We start from the raw sequence: 27,767 nt of genomic DNA on the forward strand, positions 1-27,767 counted from the left end.
CATCACATGTTCCAATTTTACGAGAGTATCCTGTTAGCCATCTCCCATCAGAGTCACGCAGGAGACCACCACAACCAGCTAGCTCAAGAGAATCCTTATATGCTCCATCGCAATCTAAGTTCTAATTCTAGCTTTTGCATATATGATACCATGTTTTGTCCCTACTCCCTACCAAATGAGCATATTGCGACTAATTCACCTTCTTCTTTTTTTATGATTGTGACTAATTCTCTTTGAATTTATTATAGTAATTCTTAAATTTTCTTTTTATGAATTTTTAAAAATAGCTTTGCATCTATATGGCAAATTTTCAATAAAACAATGTCTAAAAAAACAACACTCAATGTATATATGGTCTTTCTTTTTGTACAACGATATAAAAAAGTTCACCAAAAAAAAAAAATCAACTTCAATGTATGTAGCAAAAACAGTGTGTAGAAGATGTTTTCTCTCTTCACCCCGCGATTCTTTTATACCCTCAATATTTCAATTTTGTCTTTGCAAAAAACTCGGTTCGTAGAAACCGAATTTTTTCTAGTACAAATTCAGATTAAATTTCGGTTTTTATAAACCGAAATTTGTTTTCAAAGCAAAAAAACTTCGATTTCTATAAACCAAAGTTTTTTACAAGGACAAAATTGAAAATTTAGGGAATAAAAGAATCACGGAAGTTGAGGAGAGAAAATATCTGTGTATAGAATGTATGTAGATAACAATCAAAGGGTAGCCCAAAGCCCCAAACCCAAAACGAAAAGCTGCAAAATTTTCACAAGCGGCAACTTATCCCGCCAAAAATCATAATCCCGCCACGAAAACGCTCTTTTTCATCATTTCCGATTCTCCTATTTAACAAACGCGCTTATCTCATAATCTCTTTATCTCATCTCATTCACCACTCTCCTTCTCTCTCACAAATCACAATGGTTTTTCCTCTCAAACTCACCAAATTCTACGGCTCAAGCCTTCCCCGTCCACGAATCTACGTCAACCCTAACGGTAACGAACGTATAGATCCCCCTATCTCCGTTACCGACCCACTCATGTCATGGGCTCAAGAAGCCCATTGGTCCATGGGTGGTGTCAGCTTCAAACGTCTCCGTCTCATGGGTAAAATCGAAGGCAACATTGGAAGACTCCGTAATCAACGTGAAAAAGAAGAGAAAGAATTCAAAGCCCAAGCCCATAACAAAAGCCCGATCTCTAACTCTGATCTTCCCAGATCTAAGATTTCTGATTCACCTTTACCTTCTAAATCTCCTTCACCACCGCCTGCTCCTATTGCTTCCAAGCGTCGTAGACTTGTTACTCTTCTTGAGGAAGAAGAAGAAAAAGGTGAAGAAATTAGGGTTTCAGCTCCGGTTACTCGTAGGAGAAGATTGGTGAAGAAGCTTGGTGATGATTTTGATAGAGTTGCTTCTCCTGAGAATAAGAAATCTGATGAGGTTGTGGTTTCTGATTTGACGGTTGTGACGCCGAAGAGAAGTAGAAGATTGGTTAAAATTGGTGATGCTGGGAAGAAGATTGTTGAAGAGAAAGAGAATTTTGTTGAAGAGGGAGAGAAAAGCCCTAATTCTGGGATTAGGGTTAGAACTTCTCCAAGATTGGCTAAGATTAAGTGATTTGAGTTTAATTAGGTTTTTGTAATATAAATTGTGTCAAGTCTTTTATTATCTTAGTTAATCTTCTTTTTTCTTTTCTTTGTTGTTAGTTTATGTAGAAGCTGGGTTCATTTGTGAACAAGAAAATGAAAATAGATTATCTTTGAGAGTAATTATGATTACGCCTTTGAGATTTTATAATATGATATTTTTGTTTCATATCTAGGATTTGTTTGGATTAGTTTATTTTTGAATTTATGCAAACAATTTATTGAATATAAATTAAATTTTATGTTATTTTATGAGTTCACACTGGTGAGAGTTATATTTTTATAAACTATTTTATCATAAAGTGTTTTGACAAACTTATAATAATACATAAAAATTGCATAGGTTATTTGCATAAGCTCAAAAATAAGCTAATCCAAACGAAGCCTTAGCTGTTAACATTATAATAATGGCCTTAGCTATTAACATTATAATATTATGTAGTGTTGGTCTTTCATTTTCTTATAGGATTGGTTTTCATGGTGATTGCTCATCCAATCCCTTCTAAAATGTGACATTTTATTAGAATTTTATCTGCAAATTCTGTTAGTCACCTACATTTACCTTGAAAATATCAAACTGGTTTGTTCTTGGTTTTCAATTTTAAAAACATGATGAATTGATAAATTCAATCGAATCTCTTACTAAAACTATCGTAGATTGGATGTATTTGTAATTTGAGATTAATTTAATTTAACGACGGTGAATCATCATTTTAGTTTGGAATTTATTTTGGATCTATTTGTAATTTGAGATTTGAAGTGCTAAAGCTTGTCATTTGAGATGCAATTTAAAGGATGTAATATGATATTGTTGTAATTGTGGTTTAATATTGTGATTATTGAAATTGTGGTTTAAAAATGTGATTATTATACATGTCTATAATTGTGGTTTGTGAAATTGTTTGAAACAGATCATAGAATAAGTTTATTTGAGTATGCAATATTTGAAAATAATTACATATGAAATTGTTCGAAACATAAAAAATCTATAATTTGAGTATGCAGAAAATTGAAATATCAGTCTATTTTTTTAATTGTATTCTTGGACAAAACGTTTATCAGACCGTTAATTAAATAAACTTGGAGGAATTTTCTATTTAGTACATCGAAACAACCAACCGTGACATTTTGTTTACCGCCGACCTAAACCAAATCATTACACCAAAAAACAATTTATTAGATAATTGATATTTTCCTGTTGTACATGACTGAACTGATGTTAACAAAGAATGAGAAGATAGGATTTTGTGATAAAATTTTATTACAAAGAAAACTATTGCTTCCCATTTTCCTTAAATATTGTATTGACATGATGTTAACAACACTTTGTTAATAAGAATCTCTAATCCATGCTACCACACTATACACTCAACTAATCAATCCGATGCAGTATTTGACTTGGACATGAAGAAATTCAAAGTATATGATATTGCACAAAACCTCACTTTCTAATCACTTAAATCAATATTTATCCATATATCTATTCCATAATGTAGTAAACTTTGTTTTCCACTCTTCTTTTCTTTCCCTAACAAAGCGCTTTGAAATTTACATCCTTTTGAGTCCATCCCTTGAGTTTGGCCAATTTGCATGAATGTTTAATAAAGAGTGACTGTATTGATGGACTTTCCGACGGAACTATCGCATAATCATCAGAATAATCTTCCATTCCGCTAGCTAAGAATTGCCAAACTAGAGAACCTGCTCCGGACCTGTTTCTCTTTGCAGATTTGTAAACGATGTTTAAAATTGTATCGTACATATTTGCTCGGGCCGATAGAGTGAAGTCCTGGTTCTTTTTTGATAAACCGTATTCGGAGAACAAGACTGGCTTCTTTAATACTTGGTCGCCATCTTCAATGTGGGAAAGCATCCACTTGGAGATAAATTTCAGTTGAGTATCAATTGCTCTCTCATCCTCATGAAACCTACGCAAAAAGTAATAATTAAAGAAAAGAAATAGCTACCAATGACTAATCTAAAAGGTATTTTTCAGAAAAACTTTTGCTGCACTAGTTAATCAGTTGAACATGAAAAACTCAAAAGAAAACCTTATAACCCTCCTTTATTCTGCAGGTTTTGTGCTACTTTTTGTAGGGTAATTACTATATTTGTGTTCATACTCATTATGCGGAATTTTACCCTACTCATTGCGGAAATTTTTTCCGCATATACGCAATGAGTCTTGAGATAAATTAACATGAAAAACTCATAAGAAAACCTTAAGAATTGATATGCTTACCATTGGTCAGGGTAGATATGAACAGAGGTGAAGTCAATATTAGAGACTTTGGAGTTCCGGATATAGTCAGACCCTAGTTTGGATGCCCAGTAATTGGGGTTGACAGTCAAATCTTTTGGGTCATTGGGACCATAAAAACCTTCATTCCCCACAGTCAGCAGATGTTTCTTGTCAATCAATTTCACAAAGGCCGACATTTCTTCTATCCACTCCTGCAGAAAATATTTCAACAATTTCCTTATTTTTCAATATATTTCCCAACAGAGACTATAACATACAGAATCAAATAGAAAAAATGGATAAATTTGGATATAGAATCCTTCGTATTGAACTCGAGCACAACTCTGTCAACTTTGCAATATTCAGTTGCGGAGAGAAAACAGCCAGGATAAATTCATTAGAGATCATAAAATTTTGAATAAACAGGTTGTACTTTTCAATATCTTCATGGTTCCTTAAAGCATCTAACAAGTAGGAAGCGTCAAGTAATAATTATTATGACGTAAGAGGCTTACTTGGAGAGTGTCGCCAGAACGATCAGTCATGCAACGAGGCTCATTAATCAATTCCCAGCCAAAAATGGCGGGGTCGTTTCTATATTCAATTCCGGTGATAGTATTTTTCCTTGTCAAGACAGTCTGCAGCAAACACAGAGGAAGCTATTAGTTTATCTAAGAATAGCCTCAAGGGGTGCAAACATGGAGCAAAAAAGTAAAAATAGATGACCGTCCTTCAGTAGAAAAAGTTTACATAGCCAAATCCAAGATTTCAAGTTTATATATTCAAAGCGCTTCCTCAATTAAATTAAAAATAACATTAACATGGAAACAAAATATGAAAATTGAATTTAAAGCTTAAGTGTTAAATCAAGCTCAGAAGATTCAGTATCAGAGAGTTCTTTTTCACCCTTTGACTTATGAATATCGTCCATGTTTGCAGTAATTTCCGTAATATTTTCCTTGTCTATGGTTGAGTTTGAACTTGTAGCAACATTTGTATTAGAATCTCCAAGCTTTAGAATATCATCAAGTTTGTTATCGGCACCATCTTCAATCTTTGTTTGCAACTACTTCAATCCTTGACCTCCAACCCCTCTAGTACCACCCTCAGTATTATTTCTCAAGCTAACAAGAGAAGGGTTTAACATATCTCTCAAACTCAAAGCACCATGACCAATCATGGGGCTATCACAAGGTGGTATTGTGATAGCCCCATGATTGGTCATGGTGCTTTGAGTTTGAGAGATATGTTAAACCCTTCTCTTGTTAGCTTGAAAAACAATATTGAGGGTGATACTAGAGGGGTTGGAGTTCAACGATTGAAGTAGTTGCAACACCGAACAAAGATTGAAGATGATGCCGATAACAAACTTCATGATTTTCTAAAGCTTGGAGATTCCTCTACAAATGTTAACCATAGACAAGGAAAATACTATGGATCTTACTGCAAACATAGATGATATTCATAATTCAAAGTCAAACGATGAAAAAAGAACTCTCTAATTCTGAATCTTCCGAGCTTGATTTAACACTTAAGCTTTAAATTCAATTTTTATATTTGTTTCCATGTTAATGTTATTTTTAATTGAATTGAGCAAGCGCTTTGAAGATATAAACTTCAAATCTTGGATTTGGCTATGTAGCCTTTTTCTACTGAAGGGTCATCTATTTATCAGCAGAAAACCAAAGATACAAGCTTCATATGGAAGTCATGGATCATGTACTAGAGAAGTGTAAAGCATTCTATATGTTTTCAGTTTGATTTGATATACATAAGAAAACAGGAAGCAATGAGACTAAAAAGTTAAAGGAAGGCACAAATTATTCAATGTAGCTTGGAAAATAAGGTTAATATTATGTGTGTGTAAAGGAAGAAAGTTATGCATTGGTCATCTGATTCTTTGCTTCGCAGCAAGATTTCACTGCTGCAGTAGACAGTTAATTAATCATTGTCTGAACCTTCCTTCATTAAGATGTCAGCGACACCAAAACTTGTTTCCTTAAGTAAGGTCTCAGGTTCAAGTCTTGTAGATAGAGAAAAATAGGTGTTTGGAGAGCTTTGCCTCCTTTATTGGGTTCTCCTCCCTACAAGACTCGGATATTAGTGAGAGTCTAATGTTACAGGAGACTGATGATCTATGACCTAATCGGAAAAAATGTTACCATCAACCGGTCTCAACTTCCAACACAAATCATAGAAAACATAGGCTTACTAAGTTTAAGAATTATAAGAAACATGCCAGTTCAAAAGTATTATTAGATCTATAGTTGTCATGTGACAATTAAAGGGATACAACATGTGGAATCTGGCATAATGACTTTAAAAGGGAAATGAATCTTGAATAGCACACATAAGAATGCCTCTCCAACCAACGGGGGAAGGGTGTCATGTCAGGTAAAGAGAAAGAGGGGAAAGGAGAAAAATAAAGATATGGCATACCTTGATGTAATTCTTGAAATAACTACGGATTGATGGATCATAGAAGAAAGAATCATTGGAGGGGCTTACTCCTACCCCGTCTTGCCACGCCCATTTGACATACATACTCTTCCCACCATATGGTTGCAAGTTATTTACTAAGCTAAGGAGCAGCCTAATTCCATTTTGCTTTGCTTCTGCTATCACATAATCTAAAGCCTGTCATGAATCACCGATACAAATCCTCAGTCAGCATGATTTTCATTCTTCAAAAGTAATGCAAAACAAAAGCAAAAGAAAAATTAAGCAAAAACATAGTAAAACATAACTCTCCAAGGTACTTGAAGTTATGCAAAAAGTACACAATCCTTCTTTCACAAACCTTTCAATTTTTGGCATTTCATACATAAATTTTATTTGAGTTAGAAAGACAGAAACACCGTCACCATTTTCAGGTCAATTTCCTGTGTTAATATAGATTGATGATGGACAAAGGGACAAGAAGAATAACAAAAGACCAACATATTTCTTGTCGGATCCAACTAGCTAGTGAGGACAATTTTAAGAGCACAAGAAAAGAACAATCTTCAAATTGCTTCCACTTAGATGCTGACCTCAGAGAGAGATTGCTTGCTACTTTTTCTATGTATTCTACCACTCCCCAAGAACAATGGTTTCTCAATTCACTACGCACATGTTTGGATTGACAGTAAATTTGGCAAACTCATAGTGGACACGCCGTAATTCTGTCAAACTCACTGTCAACCCAAACATATGCTAAGACCCTGTTTGGATAAACAGCTTAATTTGCAATTTACAGCATAAACAGTTATCATGATAAGCACTTATGTATTAACCTATTTCTATAGCAAAAGATAAAGTAAAGTAAAATTGTTTATGTATAAGCTATAAGTTATCTTGGAGAGCTTATGAAAATAAGTTGAAAATAGCTTATAAACATGTCATAAGTTGTTTTCATAAGTTCTCTCAAACAATCTCCCAAGTGTTTACACCAGTATATAAGCTAAAATAAGTCAATCCAAACAAAACCTAAACCATTTTCAGTCCTTAAGGGACAAGTACATAACTATTCACATCATATTTTACAACAACCACAACATTAAATAATACTTTCCACAAATGATGAATAGTTTATTATTATGGTCCCTTCCTTTCCACCATGAAACTATTAACAATTACAACAACCATTACTCATTTTGCAAAAACCAAGAGCCATAATCACACACAGTCAAACACAATTTTAGGGTTTCAGTTGAACAAAAATTGAGTAGGGAATAAAATAATCAACCAAAAGTAAACCCAAAACACAACACCACACACAAACCAAAAAACTAATTTATGTCGGCAGCATCCACATGATGACATGAAACATAATCAGAACAAATCATAGGAACAGCACAGTACAAAATTACCAAAAATCAAGAACTACAAACACAACAATACCTGAAAAACTTGTTCATCAAATTGACCAGGTGAAATTTGAAGAGCATTATAATGACCATCATTGAAAGCCCAAGTTCTACAAACAGTGAGCCCCATTTTAGCACCAATTTTCATCATTTCACGAACCTTAAATCTCGACGAAAAATCCACAGAATGATCCATCATCCAATAAGAATTCCACCCATTAACATAAAACGGTTTTCCATCAACCACAAATTGTGTCTCATTTCTCATCACAAAACCCATTTCTCTCCCTTCATCAAGACTAAACCTTAACCCTCCAAATGACATATAAATAAAAACAACAAATGAAGCAAAACCCAAAATGGGATAAAACAACCCATTTCCTGCAAACATTGTTTGATTACAAAATTCAACAAATTTATGATACCCTTTTGGTTTTTTACTCAAAGGGTCACTAAATTTGTAACCTTGATGAAAATTCTTGAACTCTCAAACCCAGAAAAAAAGTTTGGTTTTTTTCACAACCCAATTGGTTAAAATGGCTAGATCTCTCAAAAGACTTCAACTTTAATGAAGATTATAGTGAGAAATAATTAGAAAAATTGTTATTTATAGATGAAGAAACAACCTAAGAATGAATGAAATGAGAAATGATTATGATGGTGATTGTGATTATGTTAAAGAGTTGAACAAACAACCTCAAAGGAGTGAAAGTGAAACACATGTTATCCTTAAAATAACTCCAAATTAGCGGAGATTATTATTGGGATTGTAAGAAAATTAAAAGTGAAACCGACGGTGAGTGACAGAGGGAGTGTGTGACAATTTTTGTACTGAACTAAGGAATTTATGGTTGTGTCCCCCACACCACTTTATTTGTGTTGCGTCAGAAAGAAGAACAAAAAATTCAATCCCGTGTTTCACTCAATTGTTTGTTTACTACTTATATTGACTAATGTTGAATTGAAAATGAAAGAAGGAAATGGAAACAAATACCTTAATTAGCGATTTGGGGCATTGATTAAGGAATAAAGATACTACTACTAGTATAAATTTTGTATGGAAAATAATAATTTTTGTATGGAAAATGATAATTATATTTGTTTGTATAAAAAATTAATTAGATATTACTTTTTTAAATGTTTGACTGATGATTTTAAAATAAAATTTCTTTATATGAATTTTATAAAAAATATTTTTGATCAGACTTTACCTACCTCGCAGTTGAACTATATATTATCGAAACTCTATTTTTTTGAAAACTAGAGGATTAATTAAAAATAAATAAATTGAAGTATGACCTATTAAAGTACTGTATTATATTAGACGTTGATATGTAGGGGTATGATTTTTTTTTAATAGATAGATGAAATGATAAAGTTATTACAAATTACAAATTCACACACATAAGTGCGAGAGTCGAGGTTGAAATTATGGTCATAACATAAGACCTAACAAATTTAATACTATTTTTTTTGTTAGTTGAGCTAGAATTTTTGGAAGGGTGTGAATTTTGAATATGAGATTCTCTATTATTCATCTAAATGTTCATGTTACTAGGTTAGACATTTTTATCTAGTTCAAAATTGTTTGTGTGAAATTTTAGCCACTTCATCTACCGACCCAAAAAAGAAAAACACATGGCTGCAAATTTGGGGTTTAATTTTACCAGAAGTTTCACCTTTTTTAAAGTGAATATGTAAGAAGTTTGAGGTTTTATTTTGTTATTTTTTAAAGTGATTCTCAAAGTTAACTGTATTAATTCTAATAGATTAGGGGTGTCTGAGTTTAGTTCTTTTGTAGCTAGAAACTTTTTATCATTGTTTTCTAACTTTGAAGTAATGTCTCTTGGGCGACAAGTGAAGAATATGATTATTCACTCTTTAACGAGAGCAAGTGTTTATTGTGCTAGTCACCAAGTGTTTGAGAATGTTCCTCCTTGTATTGAACATTTATCGATTAATGATATGCAACACGTTTTTCTTAGTCAAAAAAAGAAGTGAGAAACTATAAATCGTTAGTTAGTTCAGTGGTGATTGACGCTGGACTCGATAGAGAGTACCACAGTTCAATCCCCACAACTACGATCAGGAGGGGGCTGGAACCACTTGGTGCCAGAACTAACCTCCGAACCATATTAGATGGTCTAGTGGACCGATGAGAAAAAAGTAGGACTATAATGACAAAATCAAATAGATTAGGTGTTATTTTAGGGAGTAAAATCAAATAACACTGCATTATGATAACAAAATCACAACAAAAGAAGCACGTAAGAAAAAACTTAATCTATGCAAAATCACTTATTTAGATTAAAAGAGATGAAAAAGATTCTCATCCCGTGCATAGGAATAAAAAGTGAAAAAAAATATATGTGTAAATTATATTCCCGCAAATAAAAAGTATCTAAAAATAATTTATCAAAACTTTTCAGTGATAACAAAATTATGAAAACTTGAAACAAAGTTGAATGAAAGATTTTGAAAGTCACAAACTTGAAACAATCCATGTAACAAACACCTTAAAACATAAGAAAAATGAATTAAACAAATTTAATTTGCTCTAAAATAGGGCCAAGAAGAAAAAGAGGATAACCCAAGTTATGGAAAGATAGATTAGTGGGGACAATATTATACGGGAAGCCAAGCAAGGGATCGTTCTCAATCTCTCTCATTTGTTTGGTGCATGTTCTTAATCCATACTTCATTATTATTTATGGATGATTTTAAATAATAATTGAATAAGAATTACTAATTAGGTACCACTTTTGTATCATATCATATTACTCATGACCAAAATCAGTGTTATTAGCCAGCTAAGTGGATTTGGTCTAATGTCTCTTTTAGTCAAAAAGACAAATAGAGTAAGAAATCATACATTGCAACGACTAATTAAGAGAAGAAAAAAAAAATCATTCAATTCAAACTTTTCTCATAGACACTTACACCATTTTATGACTACAAGATGATTATAGCTTGCAGTGAAAGCTCTCTTAGGCTAAGCACGTAGTAATTAGGACTAGTATTTATTTTTTTAGACAAGAGCTGATTTTGATGGAGAAAATATGTTCGGTATACTGATTATCAAATGGAAAGTATTTACCTTGTTAATGCACTATTGTTGTCTATCTTTGTCTTCTCTTTCGGATCTTCCTTTTGGACCTTCCTTTTGCATTGCACAACCCAATTCATTGAATAGACATAGTTACAAGATATAGATCTAAATTATAGGCACACATATATCAATGAAAAAAAAATAAAAGAAAAATTAAATAGTCACATCAATTAATTAATTTGTTCTTTAATTTTTTTTTCTCATGTGAGTGTGTCTAACAACAATTGATTTGTGCTTGTGCCTATATAAGTTTTTCTCTTCATCGAACACATTAATTTTTCAATTGTTTAAAAAATAAAGAGTGATTAATTTTGTTGTGAGATTTACTTTTGCCATTATAATTTATTTTTCGCGTGTCCTACAAAATTATCAAAATACTATTGTCTGTTACTTAAGTTGGGAATTCTACGTTTGAAAATTTTGAAAATTTCATGGGAGGAGGTATTTTTTTCTCTCAAAAATCTCATTTTTACTAGTTTTCTACTTAAGTAGCGGATTCTAGTGAATGTTATAAAAATGAAAATTTTATGTTAGGAAGTGGTTTTTTTTCCCTCAAATTTCACTTATTGATGATTGTAGGGGTTCCCTTCCCCCAGATTAATTTTGTTGTAATATTTTTTTGTTTGGGCTTAGACCCTCTTCCATATATAAAAAAAATGTTACAGATTAATTGCACTTTTAGTTTTCGTATTTTACGCGTTCGACAATTTTGTTGCCTCCCTTTTAAAATTAAACATTTATTCTCCATTTTATTTATTTTTCAACAAATATAATTTGAAAACAATTAAATAATTATAAAACAATTAAAAAAAATGAACTGGCTGACATGTCGTAGTCTTTTAGCACATGTATATTATCACATCAGCACTTTATGTGTCATCTAATTAAAAAATATGACACATCAGGCAAAATGGGGTTGGGGGAAAAGTGAAAAAAAAATCAAAATAGGGGTAAAAAATATTTGATTTTAAAATGTGGCGACCAAAATCATAAAACTTGTAAAATATGGGGACCAAATATAAAATTAAGCCTACAAATTAAATGACATATTTTTGTATATTTTATAGATTAAGGTACCGTTTGGCCGAATTTTTTTATGACTTATTTTTTATTTTGAGGAGAAGTCTGGCCAAACACAAATTTAAAAAAGCTCTACAAAAAATTAAGGACTTATTTTTTATGAAGAAAAACAATATATAATAATATAAGGAATCCAAAAAAAAGTCAAAAATATCAACTTTAGAAGACTGGCGCCTCCTTTTTCTCTGGTCCCCCTTCGATACCCACTTGGAACCATTCAATATTTTAATTTGTTTTTTTTGGAAATGCCAGTATAGCCTATTTATTATTTAAGGTAACCACATCATTTTTTTTTTGTCCAACATATAATCATCTTTTTCATTTAATTTTTTGAATTCATTTCATTTTTTTATTTCATTACAGTATTACTTTTTCTTTTTTATAGAAATAAATGATTATATATACTTTTTGACGATTATTATTATTATTATATTAAAAAAACCTTATTTAAAAAAAACCTTATTCACAATTTCATATACTAGAATATTTTTATTGACAAATAAAATAACAATATTTAAATGGTAGTATAAAATTCACAAAAGAAATAAAATGATAAATTATATGAAATTAGAATTTATAATCCGCTTGCTAAAGTTTGAAACTAGAATCCAAACATGTACTTTATATACACCCAACTATTATCTATAGTACTTCACTTCGTCTTCTTTAAATTCCGAACTAATTTTTTTACGGTTCTTAAATATTAAGAAAATACAACTTCATTAGAGTTCTTATATAAAATGAATAATACAATAGATTTTATTTTGTATAAAAAAATTATTTATCCGTTGACATACTTCTTAATAATATTCTCAGTTTTTTTTTTTTTGACAAATAATATTCTCAGTTTTAAAAGTAATAATTTTTCTATAAATATTTCATCACAGTCAAACAATTGTTTTAAAAGTAATTTTAATGTTAATTTTTTTAAAAAAATCCAAACATCTTTAACTTTATCTTTTAAGTTGTGTTTTTTAACTTTAAGCTAAAAGTAACTTATAAGTTGAAAACAAGTCAGGCCAAACGTAACCTAAGTTGATGCTTCAAGTGGTCAAAGACTTGAACCTCTTAAGTAATTAATTTCAAGTTCAATATCTTGTGTATTGAGAAAATTAGATTGAGTAATCACTACTAATGATCTGTTTGGTTCAGAGTAAATGGAGAGGAGGGAAGGTGAGAGAATATTATTAACCAAATGTGTTTGGTTCAATTTTTAGAAAGGGAGGGGAGCAAAATCTCTCCAAACCTCAATTTTTGCTTCCCCTAAATTGAAGGGATTTGGAGGGGAGGGGAGAGAAGTTATATTATTACAATTTTAAGTATATTGACACAATTATCCTCATATTTATTTTAAAATACCAAAATAATCCTTATCTGAATTTTTTTTATGTTGCTAACTTGCTATTTTTTTTTCTCAAAGTTTTTGATATATTTTTTTTTTCAACAGGATTTTTTGTTACGTTGAACTGTTTCATTGCCATGCCCGTATCTATATACTGCATTTTCATACAAATTTTATTTATAAAGATCTCTATACAATCTTGTTGTTACGTTGATTAAACAATTTTTTTTCATAATTTTTTATTTTTTTTTTGTATTTAAAATCCCTTGCTTCCCCTTCCCTCCCCTACTTTGAATCAAACATATAAATTATTAAAGGCTTAATTAGTAAAATGGTCTCTTAAAGATATTTTTGGTTTCACATTGGTCCCTTAAAGAAAAAAAGGTCTGAATAGGTTACTTAAAGACATATCCGTTAACCAGTTTGATCTTTTCCGTCCATTTTTTCTAGAAACCCTTAAATGGTTTACCACATATATGCCATGTAAGCAATCACGATTTACCACATAATGTATGCCAAGTAAGCAGTCACAGTGTCACGTGTACACTACTTAACGGTTTTTGGAAAAAATGGACGGAAAGTATCAAACTGATTAACAGATATGTATTTAAGGGATCTATTCGGACATTTTTTCTTTAAGGAACCAATGTGAAACAAAAAATGTCTTTAAATGACCATTTTACTAATTAAGTCATTATTGAAAGATCTCTTGCTTAATTGCAGTATTGGCCCCCAGGTTTCACAATTATGCGATTTTGGCCCCCCAAGTTTCAATTGTGCGACTTTAACCTCCTAAGTTTGACAATTGTGCAATTGAAACTTGAGGGGCCAAAACTGCAATTAAGCTTTCATTAAAATCCCTCTCCTCCCTCACTTCGATTGAACCAACCAGATCCTAAAAGATAATTAAAATTCCGTACATATAACATGACAAAACAATTGTTTTCATGGATTTCATATACTAAGGGACAACCAAAGCTAGAGCTTTAGGACTAAATTTTGCTTAGAATTTTTTTTTCATTAAGTAGTATAGTTGTTATAAATTCAACCCTTAAGAAAAGTAAGTGGAAAATTCTCGGTTCGTATCTCAATTTCTGTTTATTTAATGTGATATCTTTACTAACCGAACTATGCTCATAGGTCGAAAAAAATTTAGTTATAAATATATAATATGTGAAATTTAATTCAATTAAAAAAATGTCAAATTTTATATAAATTTTGTTTAGCTTAACAAGTTAAATTGAGGCTTTCGGTTGTTCTTACCTTGCGCTAACAAAATTTGATTTATTTCTCTGTCAAAAAAAAAAAAGAATTTGATTTATTTCATTTTGTTTTCATAATATTTGTGTTAATTTTTTAATTTTAAAATACTTCACTATAAATGTTTTAAAATATATTTAGTCCACATTGAATATATTAGAGACTACTTAATATTCTTTTTATATACCCCGTAGATTAAAAAATAAGTTAAAAAATTATTTACGCATCTAGCGGTGAGAGGTTTAGATAAGATGTCTGAGGTCTTGTTCATTCGACTGAGGTTTTGTTCAATCAACCGCTCCTTTGTAAACAAAAAAAAAAGTAAAATTTCCGCATTAACTATTTGACAAAAAAAACTTTGGAGTATGCTCCTCATTAAGGTTTCCGATTCGATTCTCTCTCGTGCTAATTTGAGTGAGCTAATTTAGCTTCTTAAAAAAAAACTATTTGACAAAAATAAAAAATAAACTAATTTTTTTTCTTTTCTAAACAGTTAAATTAGAAATATTTATAGAATTAAGTTAAAAAATTGTTGCTTAAGAAATAAATTGATCATCCATCCTAAAAAACATATTTTCTATTAAAATAATTCTAAAAAACATATTTTCCATTAAAATACACATTAATACATTTTGTTTTTATCTTACAAAAACCTTTTGTTAATTATTAATTGTGAAGAAAAAAACATTAAAAAACAAAACAAAATCAATGCTATATTACTGCTGTTGCCAGTTGCGACCGGCATGGTGAACTCCCTGTCGCCGATAAACAGGGAGACGTCTTACTTTTGACTGAGCATCCTTAGTCGGCAAAGACAAAGCCGTCGTGTTTCTTAGTAAGCACCACATTTTCCTTTTTTTTTTTTTTTAAAAAAAAAAATAAAATTATTTCTTAATTTCTCAATTACGCGTTGATTTTTTCAAACCATATCCAATAACCAATATCATAGTAGCCACTTTTTTTCTTCTTCTTCCTTACTCTCAATCTCATTTCACACTTTAATCTTCAATTCACATTATTTTTTTATTATTAATTCTATGATTTATACTCCAATTGTGTTATGATTTTGATCATTCATCAATCCCTTGTTGGAAAAATTCTACCTTTTTAGAAGTTGTTGATTATTGGTTTAGTGTTGTTGCTTAAGGGTTTTCAATTGCTTATTTGATTAAATTTGTTGACTTTTGAATTGGGTCAGTTTCAAATTTTCAGATAGACACAAAGAGTTGATTTTTATTTTTTGTTTTTTCAAGAAAAAAAATCATTTTTTAGGTGAAAAATGATGTATGAATAATGGGTTGCATGAATTTGTATGAAGGTATTGTTGAAAGAGAATAGCATTATTGCATGGTTGAATATTTGCTTGGTGGAGAAAATGGGTTGCATAAATTCCAAGAGTTCAGCTGTGGATGATAGTAGAGAAGGTTTGACAAATGATTCGGGATCATCTAAAAAAAGGAACTTTGAGAAGAAGGTTTCAGGATCAGATTCGAAGAAAAGGGTTGACGGAGATTTGGAGAATGATAAGTTATTGGACGGTATTGGCATGAAAGTTTCATTGATTGACAAGGAAGCTAATAATGGTTCGGTGTGGTTGTATGATGATCAGAATGAGAAGAAGAAAATGGAGAAACCCGAAGTGTCTGTTGTTGTTGATTGTTCGCGTATTGGAAGGGTTCCAAAAGCGTTAGAAGGAGAGCAAGTTGCAGCTGGATGGCCAACTTGGCTTTCTTCTGTTGCTGGTGAAGCTATCAATGGATGGATACCGCGAAGTGCACATACTTTTGAGAAATATGATAAAGTAAGTAAATTACCACCTTGTTTGCTTAGTCTATGGTTGTATTGTGATTAACTAATTGTTTATTACTATTATCGAGTGAATGCACTTGTCACAAGTCTCTAATTTCATTGTATTGTTTAAGAAAATCATCCTTTGTTTTCCTGTGTGGAGTGGAATGGAGGGAAACGGAAAACCATTGATAGCCTAATTTTTATTAAATTTTAGAAGATGATAAATTTTATTATAATGAGAATGTTTGAGTAGGAATCATAAGGCTGGCTGTTTCACATTTATAGCATAGGTGGGGCCTGATATTACTTTTACGGACCTTTCTGCGCTCCCTTTCCAATAGAGGAAGGAAATAAATAAAATAAGTTAACTTATAGAATATAGGAACTCAGTGACATTCTTCTGTGTACAATTCATTCATTCGAGACCGGGTTAATTTTCATGCTGTTGTTGTCAGAGAGAGAGTAGCTAGAATGTTCAATTTGTCACCGCCCCTATAACTTCTTAATTTGATGAAGCAAAAATCTTATCCCTTATATGCTTAACGAGCAATGTGATACCATTTTACCATGCAGATTGGTGAAGGAACTTACAGCACTGTTTATAAGGCACGTGATTTGATAAACCAAAAGGTCGTTGCCTTGAAGCGGGTACGCTTTGATAATCTTGATCATGAGAGTGTCAAGTTCATGGCAAGAGAAATAGTTTTTCTGCGTAGGCTTGACCATCCAAATGTAATAAAGTTGGAGGGCTTGATAACATCGCAGTCGTCTCGCAGCTTGTACCTTGTTTTTGAATATATGGAACATGATCTTACAGGACTTGCAACAGCACCTGACATTAAGTTTTCAGAACCACAGGTAGTGATCATATCTTTTTATTCTCTCAGTCTCTTGTTTTACATGGAGTGAGTTGTGATTTTTCTCGTCAAAGATGTAGTAAAATCTTGAATTAAACTTCACCCAACAAGTTAAGCTTTGGTAATAGTTAGTCATTAACATGACATGACATGACATCAAAGCTTCTTAGACTAAATGGTTAGGAATTCGTTCCTTACCACTGTGATACTTCTGAAAGAAAAATTGAATTTCATCACATGATGAAATTGGACTTGTACATTGTCCATGCTTCAACTTCAAGTGCGTTATAGATGTAATAAAACCATTAACGAACTTTTTTCCTAAGTGTTCTTAATGTTGGGAAGCAACTTTGCTTGCTCTCCGCTATGCTTAGATTCATAAATTCTAAATGATGTTTTTTGTATGTCAGATTAAATGCTACATGAATCAGCTTCTTAGTGGATTGGATCATTGCCATAGTCGTGGTATCCTCCACCGTGATATAAAGGGCTCAAATCTTCTCATCGACAATAATGGCATTTTAAAGATTGCAGATTTTGGTTTGGCAAATTTTTTTGATCCCGACCAAAGCGTTCCGTTGACCAGCCGGGTAGTAACACTGTGGTATAGACCACCAGAACTTTTACTTGGATCATCAAATTACGGAGTTGCGGTGGATATGTGGAGCACTGGTTGCATACTCGGTGAACTATACTCTGGCAGGCCTATATTGCCAGGAAAAACCGAGGTACGGTGCATCAAAATCTACTTTTCGTCGTTTAGTCACCATAATGTCTTTGTTGCCTATCACTCGACTTTATTATGTGGTCTTCACTGCCTTGCGCATGACTCTAATTCCCAAATCGATATGCTCATGTTTAGACTGTATGTGTAAATTCTTCACTTAAAATTGTGAATTAATCGAGATAGGCACCTGAAGTATTTTTTTTCCTCTTTCTTGTAGGTTGAGCAATTGCATAGGATTTTTAAACTTTGTGGATCACCATCTGTGGACTATTGGCAAAAACTGCGGCTGCCACATTCTACAGTATTCAGGCCTCCACACCATTATAGGAAATGCATTGCTGATACATTTAAAGAATTTCCATCTTCTGCTGTGAGGCTTATAGAGACCCTACTCTCTTTAGATCCTACACTCCGAGGAACAGCAGCTACAGCTCTGAAGAGCGAGGTATATGATTGTATACTTTGACTCTTTCAATGAGATTTGATTACCACTGTCTCAGATATTTAATGTTTGCACCTATGATCATGAAGCACTTTTTGCTTCTTCCTTCCTTCACTTACCTTATTAAGTAGAAAACAATGACGATATTTCTCATGCAATACCGTTGTTCAATATTCAATATATTAAAGCAACATGTTTGCACTTGATTGATTCTCCATTTTGATATTCCCCCTTTATTGACAGTTCTTTTCATTGGAACCCCTTGCTTGCGATCCATCAACTTTGCCAAAATATTCTCCCAGCAAAGAGATTGACACTAAATTGCGGGGAGAATCAAGAGGAAGGTATGTTCTGCAGGATGATATTTTTTTTCCGTTAAAATAGGTTGAGGGAAGACAATTTAAGATTTATCAAGTCATTAGGAAAATAAATAATTTGAATGTTGTAATCTTTGACATGAACAAAAGCAACTTCATCGGCCCCTCATTAACATACATTACACATAACACACAAAATTATTCATATTGTTAACACGTACAGAATTTTCTTTATTGTATCAGGCAAGGAGCTCTCGAGGGTAAGGAGCAAAAAGTTGGGCCACGAGTTAGACAAGAGAAAGAAACTCAGTCATTTGTCTTATCCAAAGCCAATGCCGACTCCCGCATTTCAGTGCAGGTAATCCAAGCAAGTTAGAATCAACTTATATGATATTCCCCTCTCGGATACGCAGGACATTTGTACTTCGAACTGTCTTTCAGTTCAATGTGTATATCAGTTCAATAATTTTGGCAGTCTCTGGATTTTAAACCTTTGCTTATCCATTTTTGCCATTTTCTTTATCTACTATCGCATTCTGTCACATTTCATCTCATTATATCATCATTTCATTTCGTGTAGCAAGGGCAACGCTTTCCAAACATGACGAGCAAGAATGAACAGTTCAACCCTCACAGAGTACCTCCTGTATCTGGATTTATGGGTTTTCGACACAAACAGTCAGAAGGTGCTAAAAAGAAGGTTAATTATTTCTCTGGGCCTCTTGACCAGAGACCTTCACATTCAGGGTTACTGGTTCCAGATTCGGGCCGACACAAATATGGAAAAGAAGCTGGTGAGAGGTTTCTTCCTGTTTCAAATAAAGTCAATCTATCAAAGCCATCTAGAACTTCATTGTCTGGAAATCAAAAAGTAAATCCAGCTTCTTTGAGTCCACAAGATGCAACTCAAGTACAAAAATCTTTAGGGTTGAGTAACGGATCAGAGTCAAGAAGGCGGCATGATAGAAAACACCATTCTCACATAGATGATCTCAGCCAAACAGAAAATGGAAAGGTAAGACTCCACACTCAAACATCAGTTCTGTTTAGTTTCTCTTCAATTATGATTGTTTATTTCGTTTCCTTTATCTTTTTCCTTTACTAATTGTTGGCATTTGTTAGTGAAAACTTTTGCTAGCCACCATCAATGCCAAATTTTGTATATTAACGCTGACCTCTTTTTCAGGACGGGCATGCATCCAGCGGAAACAATCTCTACATGTCTGGTCCGTTGCTGGTTTCCAATATGGATCACATGCTCAAAGAGCGGGATCGGAAGATCCAAGAATATTCAAGGCGAACCAGAAATAAATTGGCCTAAAGGTGAAAGTAACAAATTTAGGATGATTAGTAGTCAATTACATTTTCAATTATACAGCTAGATACATTTTTTTATGACAATATTGTTTATCTCTCGACATGATAGAGAGATTGGGGGAAGTGTGTATTCATGCACGCTCCTTTTGTAAATAATAGGTTTTTATAATAAGAATTTGCAGTTCCATCCATTCTTTATTGATATACCCTCATGTGAATTTAAGGAATTAATCTATCTCATGTATTTAATCATGTTTGTCATTGAATTCAACATTTGGGGAATATAATATTTCTGCTCTAACTTGATCCCCGCAACTCTTCTCAAAAGGGTTGTTAGAGTTGGTGATCCAAATTCATGTTTCAACACGAAAGTATTCGATATGGTACATTAAATTTTGGAGGTTTCATCCTATTCTGTTAAGGCGTGCTCACACTTAAGTACGATACCTCTTCTGTCAGAACAACACTACAGGATTGTTTGCTATTTAGCCGGGCTCACATCTAACAACGAGGGCTCCTTTATTCTAATCATATAGTTTGGCTTAAGCTTATCCATGTCTAAGATTGAAACGTCTTTGAAACCGTTTGTTATGCATCGCAATCCTCAAGCATTGAAGAGTTTTAATGATGTTGTATTCTCAATGTTTGAACTCGAGATCTCTAATTAAACTAAAAGAGACCAATGTCATCTCGTTCTTATGCTCTTCAGTATGGAGTGGAGTGCTAGGAAGTCGAGGTTCCATTTCAACGGAACATAATACTAACAATACTAAAATATGTTTGAAAAATTATGCTTTGATCTGTTTAAAAAATTATACTTTGATATATTAGACAGCAATTCAATGTCTTTGGTCATACGGCGCCTTCATTCAAAAATTGCATCCTATGACGATTGTCTGCAGTTTTATAACATTATACCGATAATTTTGGCCTTAAAAAATTGTAAAGTTATACAAGAAGAAACACAAATTTAATTCATTGGATAGCAACTGGAGGATTGAAGCTGCAGTTCTGATCCAAATCCGTGAAGGGGTTGTAAAATGACTTGTGAAGAAAAGTTGTGTTGCATGCACATGCACTAAAAGTAAAAAAATGTCGATATCAGAATAGCTCCAACACAACTGCAGAAAAATCCAATCCCTGGATACCTTGACAAGCACGGCATGCATCCTTCTATGGATATTTCACAATCACAAGCACACAAGTATTGAAAATTCTATAAAATTTCCATGTTTGGGTAGTGTACAAAACTCTAAATAAGTTAGACCTTGAATATTCTCCATTCATTACACACCGTGATGGATAAAAACATTATTTTTGTAATTTGTAGGGACTGAAAAGTGGCTACAGATATTAAATACAAAATTCAAGATAATTATAAGAACTAAAAATATATTTAATCCTAAATAAAACTTTATAATATTATCTGCCTTCCCAAATGATATCTGAATCTGATGCTTGAATAGCAGTTGAACCACTTGTAGATGTCTTGGAATTATCAATTAACATCATAATTTCTTCAAAAGTAGGGTGATCATTGTATCCACTCTCAGTTCTAGACCACATTGCAGTTGATTTTAATCTTCCAAGTAAACTTTTCTGCATATTTCCTTCATCAGATTCAATGCTATCCATTTCTCCCTCCAACATTTTCACAACCTGTCTCATTATTGGTCTAACACTAGGGTCTGAATTTGAACACAACAAACCCAAATGAAGAAATCTTTCAGCTTCCTCAATAGGGTAGCCTCCTTTAGCCTTCAACCTTTCATCAACAGCATTGTGTAATTGGCCAAGCACCATTAAAGACTTCACCCATTCAGTTAGCCCTGGCTTATGTTCTTCAATAGGTCTTCGTCCGCATATTACTTCCAACAACAATATACCAAAGCCAAACACATCAGACATAGTCGATGCTTTTCCTGTTCGAATCACTTCCGGAGCAATGTATCCTAATGTTCCCAATACTTTTGTCGTGCCGGCAACTTGTCCATGATGCTCATGCATAAGAGCCAAACCAAAATCCCCCAATCTAGCATTCATTTCCTTGTCAAGTAGAACATTGTTTGCTTTGATATCCCTATGCAAGACCTTAACTTCCCAACCCTCATGCAGGTAAAGAATCCCTGCGGCTACATTTTTCAAAACTTGAATCCTCTCTTCCCATGTTAGCATCTTTCCTTCTTCACACTCAAAGATCCATTTGTCTAAACTTCCATTGTTCATGAAGTCATAAACTAGAATCAAGTTTCCCTTTTCTTTTTTGCACCAACCTCTCAGTCCTACTAAATTTCTGTGTTTCATTCTTCCTATGCTTGAAACCTCAGCCAAAAACTCTCGCATTCCATCTTCTCTTTCTTGAGGGATTCTCTTGACTGCAACTTCGACTCCTTGCAAAATACCTTTATATACCTTTCCATTCCCTCCTACAGAAATCACATTCTCTTCAGAGAACCCTCTTGTTGCTGCATGAATCTCTTCGAATCTAATTCTATGTGGCCAGTATTCTAGTTCCCACTCTTCAATTTCTTCCTCTGCCTCGTTCCTCCTAGAGAGAATGAAAACCACTGCACAACCACAACCGATGATTAATATGCAGACAACACTGGTGACTCCTACAGCAATAGCTTTTGCTCCAGAAAACCACCCCTCATGAAGCACAAATGAAGGCAATTTGTTTGTCACTAAAGCATCACCAATGGAAAAATTTGTATTACTAAAGCTCCAAGCAAGAATCTTACTACTGTCTGTTATTTTCCCCGTGGCTGCGCAGAATCCAACGTATGTTTCATCCATAAGGACCCCAGAAAGATTAACATTTATACTGATGAGAGGAACATGAGGCCTCTTTTGTCCTGCCCGAGCCATAGTAACGTTTATCTTAGAGTGCATAAATTCAATCCATACTTGATAATTTTCTCCACTTTTAATGTTCAACACCTTAAACTCATTGTCATATTTTCCACCCCAGTAGCCAGCCTCATGTGAAGTTAAGGATTTAAGAGAATTTACGTCGATACCAACATGATTACCATTTGTATCGTTGAATTCTTCGTTTCTAATGATATCAAATTCAACTCCAAAAACATGGTTGTTAGGATTACCTTCATTGGTGTAATTGAAGAGACCAGTATACTGAGCTGATGTTGTTCCATTTAGACCTCTTGAAGGTGTGAATATGAAGGCAAAACTATGTCCTGTGATAATGTTTTTGATGGGGGAAACTGAGAAAATGAATGAAGTAGCAAAGGGGAGAAGAGTGGAAGAGTTGAGTGGTTTGGTTAGTACTTTTTGAGGGTAAAAAGCACGACCTATAGAGAAATAAGTGCCATTAGTGAGAGTGAGAATGGAGTTTTGAATGGTTGCATTTCCATATAGCATAATGTTTGTTGAGTTGAAGTTTGTATTATAGACAAATTCAGTAGTGGACACACAACATATAAATATGGTTACAGTGTGAAGAAGAATGAGAAGTTGCTTAAGTTGAGACATTGGCAAGGGATTGATAATGAGAGAAACTTTTGCTAAATTAAAATTGGTTGTAGGCTTGAACCTTGAAGCATAAGATTATCATTCATATGTTGTATAATTAAGTGGAAGGAAAGATTAAAGGTTGGTAAAAGTATTTATTTCTTTGAAAAGTACTACATGCCAGCCCACACAGGTCATTGCATGTTAACACAAATCCAAACACAGTCTGAGTCTAGACAGCTACATTAGATATTGTGAAATGTTGTATGTACAGGTGTGTGATTGTTAGTGTGGTCTAGGATGGACCATTTGTTACATCACATTCCTTACATTAGATATTGAAGTATTTTATTGAATGATTAAGATGTTTAATCAGGTACTGATATTAGAGAAGTTCTGAAAATCACTTGTTATTTGTGTTTATTTATCAGATATAAAATATTGAAAAGATTTCCATTAATAATGATAATTACAACAATACTGAAAAGATTTCCATTAATAATGACAATTACAACAATGATAAGGAAATAATATCCTTAATGTTTAGACTTCAAATATTTATGATACAAGTGGTAATGAAAAAGTTACATAAAAACTATGGTTAGTCAAATAGAGATTTTGGATTCTAATCCAAGAACTCTTGCTTATACAAACATTGGAAAATGCTACCTGGTTTACTTGCTCAACTTCAGTTCTCACCTTCCTTCGGAGAGAGAATCAGATATCGGCTCTACGCTGAAACACGATACACTTAAAGAATCTCCAGAAAAATATTTATATGGTAAAATGTCATCAAGGGTAGGAAAATTTACACGTGCAGAATCGGTAGAACTCTTAGACCAAGATGCTGCTGAGTTTACTTTTCTAATAAGACTCACATGAACACATTCTTCATTACACTCGGTGCATTTTACACCCTCCAGAGCTTTCACAACCTGTCTCATTGTAGGCCTAACACAAGGGTCAAAACTAGCACATAACAAACCCAAATGAAGCAATCTCTCAGCGACCACGATGTTATATTTACACTCTATTTGTCTCTTCAAACGTTCATCGACTGCATTACTTAACTCACCTTTCTCCATAAGAGAAAATACCAATTCAACCAATGGTGGCTCATCCATTACAATTGGTCTTCTACCACAAACAACTTCTAAAACCAATATTCCAAAACTATAAACATCAGTTGCAGTTGAAGGTTTACCAACTTTGACTAATTCCGGTGCCATGTACCCTAAAGTGCCTACCACTCTTGTTGTGTCAGTTACTAGTTCTTGATGCTGCAATCTAGCAAGTCCAAAATCACCGATTCTTGCATTCATATCTTTGTCAAGAAGTACATTACTTGCTTTTATATCTCTATGCAAAACCTCAAATTCCCAACCTTCATGTAGATATAAAACTCCACTAGCTACATTTTCCAAAACTCTTATTCTTTGTTCCCAATTAAGCAACTTGGTCTCTTCACACTCGAAGATTCTTTTGTCTAAACTCTCGTTCTCCATGTAATCATAAACCAATATCAATTTCCCTCCTTTTCCTTTACTCCAACCTTTGAAACCCAACAAGTTTCGATGTTTCATTCTTCCTAAACTCGAAATCTCTGCTAAAAAGCCTCGCATTCCATGTTGAGTATCATGATTGAATCTCTTCACTGCGACTTCTTCTCCGCCGTTCAAAACTCCTTTATATACTTTCCCACTTGTTCCAATCCCTATCACATTCTCTTCACAAAATCCACCTGTTCCATCACAAATCTCCTTATAGCTAATCTTATGAGGCCAATATTCCAATTCCCAATCTTCAAATTCTCCCTCTTTTTCTTCCTTTCTTTTTCTCATCAAAATGAATAAAACCAAACTGCAACAACCGAAGACTAAAACTAAACCGAAAATCACACATATAATGAAAACCTTAGATTTATACATGAATTTCTTTGGATTCACATAGTTAGGTAAATGCTTAGTATTCAAAGCATCACCGATCGAAAAATTTGAATGACTAAAACTCCAAGCCAAAATTCTACAAGTATCAACCATTTTCCCAGTTGATCCAGAAAATCCAACATACATTTCATCCAAAAAAACCCTAGAAAAATTAATAGGCTTACTAATCAAAGGCTTTTTAGGTTTTCTTTTCCCCGCCGGAGCCATAGTAACATTAATTTCAAAATCCCTAAATTCAATCCAAACTTGATAATTTTCCCCACTAGAAAGTTTCAATTTTTCCAATTTTTCACCATTTTTTCCACCCCAAAATTCAGCAGGTTCAGAATACTTAGAAATCATTGAATTCAAATCAACACCAACATGATTATCATTAACTTCTTCAAATTCTTCATTTCTAAAATCATCAAATTCAACAGCAAAAACATGGTTAGAATCATCACCTGAACTTGATCTATTAAACAGTCCAAGATAATTTCCTGATAGTGCTCCATTGATTACCATTGAAGGTGAGAAAATGAAAGCAAAACCATGAGCAACTGGGAAATTTTTGCATGGAGAAATTGAGAATATGAAAGATGTTGCAAAAGGAAGAAAAATTGAAGAATTTTTGTTTTGTTTTGTAGGTAGTTTTTGAGGGTAAAAAGCACGACCAATTGAAAAGAATGTTTGGTTTGTAAGAGTGAGAATTGAGTTTTGAATTGTTGCATTTCCATAAATGTTTATGTTTGTTGAGTTGAAGTTTCTGTTATAGACAAATTCAGTTGAAGATGATGATGATGATGATGAAAGTGTAACTGAAAACAAAACTAATAATAATAGTGTTATGTTGAGGATTAAGAGAAAAGACATTGATTATGGTTACTAAGATTGTGAAGTTCAGATGTTTTTGGAGAAGAAAAGATTAGGTTGATTTTGATGAGATTAAGATTCATTCATTTAGTAGTATTTACTAGAAACATGATGAGGAATGTCTGCGTCTTAAAAGGTAAAGCTGAATTGACTTGATGAAGTTTGGTAGTATGACACAATATATATATACTATAAATATTGCCACATTTTTCATTCAATTCACAAAAAGTATTTAACCGAAAATGTGTTTGATTTGCTATAAATATATATATATATATATATATATATATATATATATATATATATATATATATATATATATATTGTTTTCGTCAAGTAACCTAGTGGCTAGACGCTCACATATTTAAATATGGAGAAATGTAGAATCTGGAGTTCAAACCCCGGCCACTCCAATAACATCCCTGATAACTACCATTTAAGCTACACTTATGAGACGCATAAATGTATATTTTATCCATGCATCTTTTCATTTGTTTTGTTGTGGAGAGTGGTGACCAATGACCATGTTATGAGCTAGAAAAGTAGTAGTAATGTTGCTTCAGAGAAAAGAAAAGTAGTGGTCAAGCTTTTTTATTCGGAGCTTTTTTTTCCATGGGTATGATTCTTAGAAATTGCTCTATCTGGATAGGAAAAAGCACTGTTTTTCTTCCTTTTCTGGATTTAACAATTCTAGCGTGACATATTTATATTTATAAATGGGATGAGTGTCATTTTTTTAAAAAAAGAAACAGTAAGATAAGAGTATGGACATGTTTGTTTGAAATTTAAAAAAAATGATTTTTTTATAGAGATTTTGAAAAAAATTTAAAGCTATTTGTCGTTTGTTTACAATCATTAAAATATATTTTTTTAAGATGGTGAGAGATGATGAACGATAAAAAAAAATGAACTTTGATAAAAACTATTGAAAATAGATTTTCATTTTAATGGAAAAAAATAATTTTTTTACTAATAATGATTTTTTTAAAAATTTAAAACAAACTAAAAAAAATTGATTTTTTTTAGTGAAAAATCTGAAACAAATATGCCCTATATCTCAATTTTTCTCCTTTCTAAAAATAAATGAGTACAAAGTAGTATATGGTTCAAATTATCAATTATATCGTCCGACAAAGATCCAACCATAGCCGGCCGGTGATGTCAGAGAAATTCAGTGAATGGGTTAGTTAAAGTGGCTTTTAGAATTTAGTTTTAGGCCCATTGCCTATAGAATTTTATTTTAAGTTTAAGGGTCCGTTTGGTGCACAGGATAAGAGACAGGATAGGATAACTGTATCATATCCTGTCGTAATCCAGTGTTTGGTGATACAAACAGGATATGATAAGTTAATCCTGAAGCTTATCCTATCCTGTCTCCCTAGTTATAATTCTTATCCTGAATTTGAGCTGGGTTACCAGCAGGATAGGATAAGAAGAAAAAAATAATTACTGATTTATTTTATAAAATATATTTTAAAATACATAAAATAAAATTAATAAAATATAAATAATAAAATA

General features: G+C 32.7%; 5 protein-coding genes across 7 annotated transcripts; 2 read left to right on the top strand and 3 right to left on the bottom strand.

The window, feature by feature from the left end:
* Nucleotides 1-806: 806 nt before the first annotated feature.
* On the top strand, nt 807-1,771 carry LOC123894705. The gene has a single exon (XM_045944760.1). The coding sequence runs from the start codon at nt 921-923 to the stop codon at nt 1,617-1,619; it is 699 nt and encodes a 232-aa protein (XP_045800716.1). The 5' UTR covers nt 807-920; the 3' UTR covers nt 1,620-1,771.
* Nucleotides 1,772-2,904: 1,133 nt separating this feature from the next.
* Nucleotides 2,905-8,696, bottom strand: LOC123894706 (mannan endo-1,4-beta-mannosidase 2-like). The gene is made up of 5 exons (XM_045944761.1): nt 7,773-8,696; nt 6,330-6,527; nt 4,406-4,528; nt 3,891-4,102; nt 2,905-3,576 (listed from the first exon to the last, which is right to left on the bottom strand). The coding sequence occupies exons 1-5, from the start codon at nt 8,127-8,129 to the stop codon at nt 3,177-3,179; spliced, it is 1,290 nt and encodes a 429-aa protein (XP_045800717.1). The 5' UTR covers nt 8,130-8,696; the 3' UTR covers nt 2,905-3,176.
* Nucleotides 8,697-15,207: 6,511 nt separating this feature from the next.
* On the top strand, nt 15,208-20,171 carry LOC123894707 (probable serine/threonine-protein kinase At1g54610). Of its 3 annotated transcripts, none has more exons than XM_045944764.1 (9): nt 15,208-15,364; nt 15,848-16,330; nt 16,894-17,178; nt 17,588-17,905; nt 18,122-18,349; nt 18,590-18,690; nt 18,907-19,021; nt 19,244-19,678; nt 19,850-20,171. In XM_045944764.1, the coding sequence occupies exons 2-9, from the start codon at nt 15,905-15,907 to the stop codon at nt 19,982-19,984; spliced, it is 2,043 nt and encodes a 680-aa protein (XP_045800720.1). In that variant the 5' UTR covers nt 15,208-15,364; nt 15,848-15,904; the 3' UTR covers nt 19,985-20,171. The 3 variants fall into 3 exon arrangements, with proteins under 3 accessions (XP_045800720.1, XP_045800718.1, XP_045800719.1); XM_045944763.1 differs by lacking the exon at nt 15,208-15,364 and adding an exon at nt 15,488-15,722; XM_045944762.1 differs by having other exon boundaries at nt 15,230-16,330.
* Nucleotides 20,172-21,071: 900 nt separating this feature from the next.
* Nucleotides 21,072-23,530, bottom strand: LOC123894708 (probable L-type lectin-domain containing receptor kinase VII.2). The gene has a single exon (XM_045944765.1). It carries the CDS (start codon nt 23,470-23,472, stop codon nt 21,403-21,405), a length of 2,070 nt encoding a protein of 689 aa, XP_045800721.1. The 5' UTR covers nt 23,473-23,530; the 3' UTR covers nt 21,072-21,402.
* A 346-nt stretch (nt 23,531-23,876) lies between these two features.
* Nucleotides 23,877-26,397, bottom strand: LOC123894709 (probable L-type lectin-domain containing receptor kinase VII.2). Its single transcript, XM_045944766.1, has one exon. It carries the CDS (start codon nt 26,247-26,249, stop codon nt 24,147-24,149), a length of 2,103 nt encoding a protein of 700 aa, XP_045800722.1. The 5' UTR covers nt 26,250-26,397; the 3' UTR covers nt 23,877-24,146.
* Between the last annotated feature and the right edge of the window lie 1,370 nt (nt 26,398-27,767).

This window comes from Trifolium pratense, linkage group LG7, assembly GCF_020283565.1.
Source record: "Trifolium pratense cultivar HEN17-A07 linkage group LG7, ARS_RC_1.1, whole genome shotgun sequence".
Lineage (NCBI taxonomy): Eukaryota > Viridiplantae > Streptophyta > Magnoliopsida > Fabales > Fabaceae > Trifolium > Trifolium pratense.